General features: G+C 40.6%; 1 protein-coding gene across 3 annotated transcripts in view; it reads right to left on the bottom strand.

The window, feature by feature from the left end:
- LOC139378784 (sodium/potassium/calcium exchanger 2-like) overlaps window positions 1-12,055 on the bottom strand; it is a 180,783-nt gene that overhangs the window by 55,190 nt on the left and 113,538 nt on the right. For all 3 annotated transcript variants that reach the window (XM_071121281.1, XM_071121282.1, XM_071121283.1), the window contains one exon: window positions 8,455-8,563. In XM_071121281.1, coding sequence (XP_070977382.1) covers window positions 8,455-8,563 — 109 coding nt within the window. The remainder of the gene's footprint in view (window positions 1-8,454; window positions 8,564-12,055) is intronic.

Below are 12,055 nucleotides of genomic sequence, written 5' to 3'. Positions count from 1 at the left end.
TACCATTGGATAGAAAACCCTTTGAAGTTTGTAGAAATCTTAAAATAATGTATGAGACTATAACACAATTGATATTGTAGGAGAAAATCCAAAGAAAAACCAACCAGAATTTTTTTTTTTGTTGAGATCCCATGCTCTTACAATGGAAAGCTATGGGTCCTATGCAATTCCAGCTCCCAGATTGCAATTCCTATGGCTTCCACTAGATGTCAGCAGTCTTTGTTCAAAGGTTAAAAAAAAAAAAACGAACATGACGCGGACTTGCTCATTTTACTTTTTTATTGAACATACTTCTTTCCGTATAACATATTATAGATTAATTACATTTTAGGGTACCTGAGTATTAAATAGAAATGCAGTTTAACTTGTTTTAACAAAGTTTAGCGGTAGCTTTTTGGATTCCTTTGTCTGCATGTTGAACTCAAATCGATGGTGCCAAATAAACTGACTTTTTGGGATATAAAAAATGATTTTATCCAACAAAACGACCATGCATGTTGTAGCTGGGACCCTTTGGATTGCAAATCAGAGGAAGATTTTCAAAAAGTAAGGGATTATTTAATCGCTATTTGCAATTTTATGAAGCCTGTGCTGGTTGCAAAAATATGTTGTGGGGCGCCGTCCTCAAACAATCGCATGGCATGCTTTCGCTGTAAAGCCTATTGTAAATCGAACAATGCAGTTAGATTAACAAGAATTTACGCTTCTAACCGATATAAGAGACTTGTATGTACCTAGATGTTTAATATCCATAATTGTATGATTATTTATTTGAATTGCATGCCCTCCAATTTCACCGGAAATTGTCGACAGGTCCCGCTGACGGGACACCTAGCCCTATTAGGAGGGTGTGAACGATGCTAAATGATTGTAGACAAAGAAGGACTCTCCAATAGTAGTACCAAAACATTCAAAGGCCATTTTCTCAAAAGTGAGTTTACAAATTAAATCAACTTTCAAAGCAAAATTACTTTCCCATTGTTCCTCAACTGTAGTGTTATGATATACCATTTTGTAGCTCTGAGTCTCTACTTTTATCCAATGTACAAAACACAATTTCAAATTTTGCTACATCAGACCGATTTGAGCCGGTCGTCACATTTGCTGTGTTACAGCCTGAATTCAAAATGGATTAAAAAAAATGTTTATCCATCTACACACAATACCCCATAATGACAAAGTGAAAACATATGGTTAGAAATTCTAGCGAACGTATTGAAGATGAAATAGAGAAATACGTAATTTACATAAGAATGACACCCCTGAGTCAATACTTTGTAGAAGCACCTTTCTGGGTAAGTCTCTAGGAGCTTTCCACACCTGGATTGTGCAACATTTGCAAGTTATTATTTTCAATATTCTTCAAGCTCGATCAAATTGGTTGTTGATCATTGCTAGACAACCATTTTCAAGTCTTGCTATAGATTTTCAAGCTGATTTAAGTCAAAAATCTAACTCGGCCACTGCAACTCCAGTATAGATTTGGCCTTGTGGTTTAGGTTATTGTCCTGCTGAAAGGTCAATTCATCTCTCAGTGTCTGGTGGAAAGCAGACTGAACCAGGTTTTCCTCTAGGAGTTTGCCTGTGCTATGCTCCATTATGTTTATTTTTTAACCTGAAAAACTCTCCAGTCCTTACCAATTACAAGCATACCAATAACATGAAGCAGCCACCACTATGTTTGAAAATATGCAGAGTTGTACTCAGTAATGTGTTGTATTGGATTTGCCCCAAATATACTGTAACACTTTGTATTCAGGGCAGATTTACTTTAGTGCCTTGTTGCAAACAGGATGCATGTTTTGGAATAGTTTTATTCAGCCTTCCTTTTTTTCACTCTGTCAATTCGGCAAGTATTGTGGAGTAACTATAATGTTGTCGATCCATTGTCAGAACAGAAATTGCAAGATTATGTTATAATACTGTTATTGCATTAAATGGTTGTTTTATGCAACAGAATAGAGGGTTCTTAACTATATTGTGTCTGTATGAACTGAAAGTGGGCCTCTGGGAGATTTAACACTGATAGTGGATTTACGATGGATTGGTGATAAACCTAACAAGACTGCATTCCATTGCATGATTAGTGTCTGTGTGCCTGACTGGAAGGTACTAGGGTGAGATGGCTCAGAGCCAGACCCTGGTTTCCACACAATGAGGCCTTTTTTACAGCAGATACTGTCTGTAAATTATAAGTATATTTTGTACTTGTGACCCATTCCATGCATCTGTTGTTTGTTATGTAGACTGTATCTTGGCTATAAAATACCTTTGTACCTTTGTCTCGAGGCTCTCAACAAATCATCTGAGGGTGATTCGTCGACCAGCCATCATTATTGCAGAGCACTCAATCGATTCACTTTATATGTGTGTGTTGTATTGACCTGCTCCCTTATTAATAGGTGAATAAAATTTAGTTTAAGTATAACTCTGACTTGTGTGATAAGTTTGTCTCTCCTCATTTGATAGTAAAGTAATTAACTGCCACACCATCCTCAATTTTCTCCTATCACAGCCATTAAACTCTGTAACTGTTTTAAAGTCACCATCAACCTCATGGTGAAATCCCTGAGTGGTTTCCTTCCTCTCTGGCAACTGATTAGGAAGGACATCTCTATCTTTGTAGTGACTGCTTGCATCGATACACCATCCAAAGTGTAATTAATTACTTCACCAAGCTCAGGAATTTTCAATGTCTGCTTTTATTTTTTTAAATTTGCAAGCCCTGGTCTTTGTGGTTGAATCTGTGTTCGAAACTCACTGCTCGACTGAGGGACCTTAAAGATAATTGTAAGTGTGGGGTACAAATATGAGGTAGTCATTAAAAAATCATGTTAAACTCTGTTATTGCACACAGAGTGAGTCGATGCAACTTATTTTGTGACTAGTTAAGCACATTTTTACTCCTGAACTTATGTAGGGTTGCCATAACAAAGGTGTTGAATAATTATTGACTTTAGGCATTACTACAGCTTTACATTTTTATAAATTTGTACAAATTTCAAAAAACATAATTCCACTTTGACATTGTGGTATTGTGTATATGTCACACCCTGATCTGTTTCACCTGTTTTTGTGCTTGTCTCCACCCCTCTCCAGGTGTTGCACATCTTCCCCAGTGTATTTATCTATTTAATGTCTATATAAACAATATTATTCTCTCTGCAAATTGTTTTACCATTCACTTGTATGCAGTTGTTGTATGTGCTATTGGCCTCACGGTTGAGCAGGCTCTTTCTGAGCTTCAATCTGTCTTTACTTCCCTGCAGAAAGCCTTTGTTGAACTGAAACTGGTTCTCAATGAATGTAAAACCATGTATATGCTATTTTCTAAATCACATAAAAATGTTTCTGATTATTTATGCATACGTACATTGAATGGTGCACTCATTGATCATGTCCCTGAGTATACATATCTGGGCTTTTTACAAAAAACATGTTAAGTTAGTTAAGAAATTGAAAATTAAAATAGGCTTCCTATGCAGGAGCAGATCATGCCTTTCATTAAATAGCAGAAAGAAAATAATTTAGTCAACATTTATTCTGGTTATTGACTATGGCGATATCATCTATATCAGTGGTCGCTAACCGGTCGATCGGCCATCTTTCTAGAGCTCTGACTTTTCGAAACCTGAAGATCACTGACGTCGTGCTTTGACCTCGTTGACCATCAGATGCAGGTACCATCAGTCCAGTAAAATAAAAAAGCTAATTTTTTCAATTCATGCTCCACAGTGCCTCACAAGTGCTAAACCAACAGATCTATTTTGTTATCAAAGTTCAAATTTTGAAATATAATATGGTCTTATTTACAATATTGGCAGACCAATCATATAGCCAATATGCTGTGATAATGTATTAGGCCTACTGCCCAAACCTCATTCTTACAAAACTGTTTGTGTGGGGTTAATGTACAACAACAAAAAATCTGAGCAGTAGATCTCAGCTTACTTTTTGACTGCCAAAGTGATCTTGACTCAGAAAAGGTTGGTGACCACTGATCTATATGAATGCAGCTGCCAATTGTATTGAAGCCATTAGATGTTGTGTACCATAGCACATTAAGCTTTATTGGGGGCAATAGGTTCAGCACACATCACTGCATTTTGTATCAGTAAGTAGGTTGGAACTCTTTGAAGTATCGTGGATCAATGCACTGCATTCTCTTTGTTTATATAGTCCTCTTACATAAACTCTCGCTTTACCTTACTACATTGTTGAAGTACAGGCATACGGGCTACCTGACCCAGGCTCAGGGATGGCTAACGTTGGAGATCCCTTCAACCTCCAATGAATTGGGTAGATCTGCTTTTAATTTTTCTGCACCTTTCATGTGGAACAATCTCCAAAACACCCTGAAATTAGAGGAATTGGTGCCGATAGGGCTTTTCAGACATCAGACTTTTTTTTATTGATGAACGTATTTGTTTTTATGATTGTTTTGTGTGTATGATTGTGTGTATATTTAAGTGCTTTTATTGAATAGATGTGTATATTTTTGTATCTACAGGGCTCACCTGTAAAAGAGACCTTGGTCTCAGCTTGACTTCCCTGTCAAAAATAATAATAATGAAAAAAATCCTTACTGATGCCCTATTGGTTTGAAGATAGACAGCAGCTATTGGAAAATAACTGCAATCTAATCCATGGCCAAGATCAATCCTAAACAGAGAATGCCTAAAGCCTTATAAACTGCAAAAAGTTAAATTACATACAGCTAAACCAGCAGGTGTCTTATAGGACTCCATCCTCCCCTGCAGATATGAGATAACAACAGGAAATTAAGACCTCATCTCACATGGGGGAAGTGAGGTGCTCACAGTTAAAAGACCTCGTTTTTTGACACCATGACTCACAGAGGGTACTGCAGTCAGTGGTGGTTGGTGAAACTTTAAATTGGAGGATGGGCTCATAGTAAAGGCTGGAATGGGATGAATGGAATGTATAAATATAAAGTATAAATCAAATCACATTGTATATGTCACATGTGCCAAATACAACAGGTGCTTTACAGTGAAATGCTCACTTACAAGCCCTTTCCCAACGATGCAGAGTTAAAAATAAGAACAATTTATTAAATAATAACACAAGAGGAATAAAACACACAAGAATGATGCTATATACAGGGAGTACCATTTACATTTTCAGGGGTCTAAGGTAGTTGAGGAAGATGTGTGTGTGTGTGTGTGGTGTCAGTATGTGCATATGTGTGTTATGTGTGTGTGTGCATATATAGTGTATGAGTGTGTGTGGGTTTGTGTGTGAGTGTGTGTGGGTTTGTGTGTGAGTGTGCATAGAGTCAGTGGCCCAAAATGGGGTCAATGCAGATAATCAAATGGTTACCCAGACTAACTATTTACCAGTTTTATGGCTTGGGGATAGAAGCGGTCTCGGAGTCTGTTGGTCCGAGACCCGATGCTCCGGTGCTGCTTGCCAGATGGTAGCAGAGAGAACAGTCTATGGCTTGGGTGGCTGAAGTCTTTGGCAAATTATCGCATGATATAGAGGTCCTAGATGGAAGAGAGCTCGGCCTTAGTGATGTACTGGGCCACCTGCACCACCCTCTGTAGCGCTTTGAGGTCGAGAGTGGTGCAGTTGCCATACCAAGCGGTGATGCGTCCAGTCAAGATTCTCTCAATGGTGAAGCTGAATAACTTTTTGCTAAATCTTTTCAGCCTCCTAAGGGGGAAGAGGCACTGTAGTGCCCTCTTCACGTCTGTGCAGTGTGTGTGTGGACTATGTTAAACCCTTTGTGATGTGGACACTGAAAAACTTGAAGGTCTCAAACCGCTCCGCTATAGCCCTGTTGATGTGGATGGGGGTGTCCTCACCCCCCTGTTTCCTATAGTCCATGATCAGCTACTTGGTCTTACTGATGGTGAGGGAGAAGATAACAGTTCTCTGACCTCCCTGTAGGCTGTCTCTTCGTCGTCGGTGATCAAGACTACCACTGTCGTGTCATCAGCGTACGTGATGTTGGAGTTGTGCGTGGCCATGCAGTCGTGGGTGAACAGGGAATACAGAAGGGGACTAAGCACACACCCCTGTGGGGTCCCCATGTTGAGGGTCAGTGTAGTGGAGGTGTTGCCTACACTCACCACCTGGAGGCGGCCTGTCGGGAAGTCCAAGATCCAGTTGCAGAGGGAGGTGTTCAGTCCCAGGATCTGAGCTTGCTGATGATAATGCTGAGCTGTAGTCAATGAACAGCATTCTTACATAGGTATTCCTCTTGTCCAGGTGGGATAGACCAGTGCGAAGTGCACATCTGTGGATGTGTTGGGGCGCTATATGAATTACTGTGGGTCCAGGGTGTCTGGGATGATGGTGTTGATGTGCGCCATGACCAATCTTTCAAAGTACTTTGTGATTACAGATGTGAGTGCTATGAGACGATAGTGATTTGTGACTGACTGGCTCAAATCTGTCTTATGTAGCAAAATTTGAAATTGTGTTTTTCACATTGGATAAACGTAGAGACTCAGAGCTAGAAAATTGTATATCATACACGACAGATGAGGAACAATGGGAAAGTAATTCTGCTTTGAAAGTTGATAAACTTGTAAACTCACTTTTGAGTAAATGGCCTTTGAATGTTTTGGTTCTACTACTGGAGACCACTTCTTTGTCTACACCCATCCAGAATCATTCACACCCTCTTAAATTTTAGCCACTCCCATATCTTTAAGGGTAGATCCGTGCATTCTGTACTAACAACAGCAGTCAAGCACCCAAGCTAACTTGTTAGCTACTTCCGGACACAAATGAGAGAACAGGTCACTGAACATTACTTGCCATGGCAGAGCTGGTTAGGCTGTTATGTTATCCACAGCGTTGGTGACTTTAACTGTCTGTCAGATTGTCTGTTCATAAATTCAAAGCGTTTAGCTTTCGTAGCGTTCAGAGCGCACACTGGACACTCTGCCTGATGAGCAGGGTTGATCAGAATGTTCTGACCTCACAATGATAGTCAAGCCTGCAAGCTAACTGGCTAACATTGGCTAGCTTGCTAGCTACTTCCAGACACAAATGAGACAACACCCCACTCTGACCATTTTTCTCACCCTAGCAGAGCTGGTTAGGCTGTTTTCATGTTATCCAGTGTTGGTGACTGTAACTGTGCTGCTGGCAACAATTTAATTACACTTTTTTGTCAACGTTTACTGACACCGGCCATATTCAATAGGTGTTGAGCATTAATAAGTTATTCTGCGCTCTGGCACACTCAGGCAGGTTACCCTGGAGTTCTTGGGAACAATAACAATTAGGTTTAGTTTGAAACGTGTTGGGATTACAGAATATTGGGACAAGAAGAGGTTGAAAATGTCTGTGAAGACACTTGCCAGCTGGTCTGCGCATGTTCTGACAACGCGCCCTGGTATTCCGTCTGGCCCAGCGGTTTTGCGAGTAATAACAAACTTAAAAGTCTTACTCACATGGCCCATGGCGAGATCACACTGTCGTCCGGAACAGCAAAGACTCACCTGCATGACTCGGTGTTGTTTACATCAAAGCGAGCATGGAAGGCATTTATTTTGCCTGAGAGGCCTGCGTCACTGGGCAAGTCACGACTGGGTTTCCCTTTGTAATCCGTAATCATCTACAAGCCCTTCCACATCCGACAAGCGTCAGAGCCGGTGTAGTAGGATTCCATTTTATCCCTATATTTTCATGTTTGATGGCTCATTGGAGGTCGTAGCAGGATTTCTTGTATGTGTCCCATTAATGGAAAGCAGTAGCTCTATCTAGCGTGGATACTGCCTGTAATCCATAAATTCGACCCTGTGTTTTTGTATAGTGTTTGTTTGGTCTTCGTCCCCATGCCTTTACATGGCACGCCATAATTTGGGTACAATACAAAAAAACTATTACGCATTCCTGCGTCTGTCTCCCGATCCTTCATGCCAATGTGACAGACACATTTCATGGGAACGTTGCAAGACCATTCATGTGTCCAGTTTTATGTGTTTTAAGAGAATATTCCCTCAACTTCCCACCAAACATACACATGGTTACCATGTTCTCAGAATATAGGATATCAAGATTCTAGACATGTTTCATGGAAACATTGCAAGAACATTTGTGCCCAGTTTTCTATGGGATGTTGATTGAATATTCTCCTAGCCCTTTCTAGGCTTTACGATGTGTTCCTAATTTCTTTAATAAATAGCTCATGAAGAAGACGGTTCTATCAGAATCCATCTAATAGCAAAAACGTCCAGTATGTGCAAGAACTATCTTCATTGAATGTTGGCAGAGTGGCAGAGAAACGTTAACCTGGGTTAACCTACAAATGACCGGAATTATGAGCACCAGTTTGCCTCTTAACCTTCTGGCTCTGTATGGAAGTGGAACCAGGCAAAGATAAACAAAAGCATTCCATGTTGCTTTGCGTAAACTCTAGAAAAACAGAGGTAGAGAAACAGTGACCATTTTGTGTGTTGGATAACAGCTTACCTTCACTGAGAGGGTCCAGTGTGTGGATCATAAGTTGGAAGATACTGTTTCTCATCAGGCTGTTGTGCAGGGAGGCTGAGCTACCACCTCTCTGAAGCCGGGGCCTAGCCTGCAAGAGGAGCACATTGCCGTTACACAAACAATGGCACCATTACACAACTCTTTCTAGTCCTTGGTGGTTCCCCTAAGGAAATACCTGAAGGACACTATAACACTGTAGTGTTAGCTGTATTTCTCATACAAAATAATGCAGTATCATCATTTCCAAAGCAAAATGCAGAGTGCTGGCCCTCTTCTTAGGTCATTATCTGTATCAGGTCTAAAGTTTGATTGTCCCTGTAGTGGAAATTCTCTGCCCTGGAATGTCCCCTTAATCTAACAGTCAAGATTTTGAGAGACCTGGGTTCAGATCCTGCCTGTGACAATGGCACCCAACTGTAGGACGGTGTCTCATCGAGGATGAGGTCAAAAGGGGGTGAATCTAGTGACCATCAATAGGGCTCATGGTCTTGTGATGAAATAGTCCTAACTGTGACTTCAAAATTAGTGTCACCCTGGGCCCAAGAGGGAATTTCCCCTTGGTCTAACAGTCAAGATGTTTGTTTTTCCTGTGAGAGCCCCAGGTTCAGATCCCACCTGTGACATCCCATTGGTTTAAAAAATGTATGTTGCCTTTAATTGTGTCTTTAGGTGAAACAATGTGCAAGTCCTTTCCATGAAACCAGTCAAATAACTAAGTGACATGTTACATCTCCAGAACTGCTCTCCAGGACACCTACACCACCCGATGTCACAGGAAGGCCAAAAAGATCACCAAGGACAACAACCACACGAGCCACTGCCTGTTCACCCCGCTATCATCCAGAAAGCGAGGTCAGTACAGATGCATCAAAGCTGGGACCGAGAGACTGAAAAACAGCTTCTATCTCAAGGCCACCACACCATCACTAACATTGAGTGGCTTCTGCCAACATACTGACTCAATCTCTAGCCACTTTAATAATTAAAAATTGGATGTAATAAATGTATCACTATTCACTTTAAACTATGCCACTTTATATAATGTGTACATACCCTACACTACTCATCTCATATGTACAGTATATACTGTACTCAATACCATCTACTGCATCTTGCCTATGCCGTTCGGCCATCGCTCATCCATATATATTTTTATGTACATATTCCTATTCATTCCTTTATACACACAAGTGTAAGGTAGTTGTTGTGAAATTGTTAGATTACGTGTTAGATATTACTGCATGGTCGGAACTAGAAGCACAAGCATTTCGCTACACTAACATTAACATCTGCTAACCATGTGTACATGGTGGTGGCAGCATCATGGTTTGGGCCTGCTTTTCTTCAGCAGGGACAGGGAAGATGGTTAAAATTGATGGGAAGATGGATGGAGCCAAATACAGGACCATTCTGGAAATCAAATTTGATTTGATTTGAACTCAAATATCATGCCCAAATCATATCAAAATAACTTCAACCCAACTCATTGAACTACTGTACACAATGGGCACATGCAAAAGCATGCAAAAGCATGCTAACAGGGGACATTTTACTTTTTGAGGGGTTTTGATAAGAAAATGCTAATACTAGTGGTTGGTGGCAGTGACTAGTTTAACCACTAGGCTATCTGGGTTTGAGCGGGCGGGTGGGGGGGGGGGGGTCAGACAGACTGTCTGCACTTTGTGAAAGGCCATAAGGAGGGCGGGGTACTGTATATTTTCTAAACACGTTTAATGGGAGCTTTGCAAGACCACTCATGTGTCCAGTTTTCAGTGTTTTAAGAGAATATTCCCTCAACTTCCCACCAAACATACACTTTTTTGGTTACTACAGTGCCTTGCGAAAGTATTCGGCCCCCTTGAACTTTGTGACCTTTTGCCACATTTCAGGCTTCAAACATAAGGATATAAAACTGTATTTTTTTGTGAAGAATCAACAACAAGTGGGACACAATCATGAAGTGGAACGACATTTATTGGATATTTCAAACTTGTTTAACAAATCAAAAACTGAAAAATTGGGCGTGCAAAATTATTCAGCCCCTTTACTTTCAGTGCAGCAAACTCTCTCCAGAAGTTCAGTGAGGATCTCTGAATGATCCAATATTGACCTAAATGACTAATGATGATAAATACAATCCACCTGTGTGTAATCAAGTCTCCGTATAAATGCACCTGCACTGTGATAGTCTCAGAGGTCCGTCAAAAGCGCAGAGAGCATCATAAAGAACAAAGAACACACCAGGCAGGTCCGAGATACTGTTGTGAAGAAGTTTAAAGCCAGATTTGGATACAAAAATATTTCCCAAGCTTTAAACATCCCAAGGAGCACTGTGCAAGCGATAATATTGAAATGGAAGGAGTATCAGACCACTGCAAATCTACCAAGACCTGGCCGTCCCTCTAAACTTTCAGCTCATACAAGGAGAAGACTGATCAGAGATGCAGCCCAGAGGCCTATGATCACTCTGGATGAACTGCAGATATCTACAGCTGAGGTGGGAGACTCTGTCCATAGGACAACAATCAGTCATATATTGCACAAATCTGGCCTTTATGGAAGAGTGGCAAGAAGAAAGACATTTCTTAAAGATATCCATAAAAAGTGTTGTTTAAAGTTTGCCACAAGCCACCTGGGAGACACACCAAACATGTGGAAGAAGGTGCTCTGGTCAGATGAAACCAAAATTGAACTTTTTGGCAACAATGCAAAACGTTATGTTTGGCGTAAAAGCAACACAGCTGAACACACCATCCCCACTGTCAAACATGGTGGTGGCAGCATCATGGTTTGGGCCTGCTTTTCTTCAGCAGGGACAGGGAAGATGGTTAAAATTGATGGGAAGATGGATGGAGCCAAATACAGGACCATTCTGGAAGAAAACCTGATGGAGTCTGCAAAAGACCTGAGACTGGGACGGAGATTTGTCTTCCAACAAGACAATGATCCAAAACATAAAGCAAAATCTACAATGGAATGGTTCAAAAATAAACATATCCAGGTGTCAGAATGGCCAAGTCAAAGTCCAGACCTGAATCCAATCGAGAATCTGTGGAAAGAACTGAAAACTGCTGTTCACAAATGCTCTCCATCCAACCTCACTGAGCTCGAGCTGTTTTGCAAGGCGGAATGGGAAAAAAATGTAGTCTCTCGATGTGCAAAACTGATAGAGACATACCCCAAGCGACTTACAGCTGTAATCGCAGCAAAAGGTGGCGCTACAAAGTATTAACTTAAGGGGGCTGAATAATTTTGCACGCCCAATTTTTCAGTTTTTGATTTGTTAAAAAAGTTTGAAATATCCAATAAATGTCGTTCCACTTCATGATTGTGTCCCACTTGTTGTTGATTCTTCACAAAAAATACAGTTTTATATCTTTATGTTTGAAGCCTGAAATGTGGCAAAAGGTCGCAAAGTTCAAGGGGGCCGAATACTTTCGCAAGGCACTGTACATGATTCCATATGTGTTATTTCATAGTTTCGATGTCTTCACTAATATTCTAAAATGTAGAAAATAGTAAGCATTAAGAAAAACCCTAGAGGGAGTAGGTGTGTCCAAACCTTTGACTGGTACTGTAT

This window comes from Oncorhynchus clarkii, chromosome 21, assembly GCF_045791955.1.
Source record: "Oncorhynchus clarkii lewisi isolate Uvic-CL-2024 chromosome 21, UVic_Ocla_1.0, whole genome shotgun sequence".
Lineage (NCBI taxonomy): Eukaryota > Metazoa > Chordata > Actinopteri > Salmoniformes > Salmonidae > Oncorhynchus > Oncorhynchus clarkii.
Note: the sequence above shows the minus strand (reverse complement) of the source record. Positions and strands in the feature narration are given on the sequence as shown.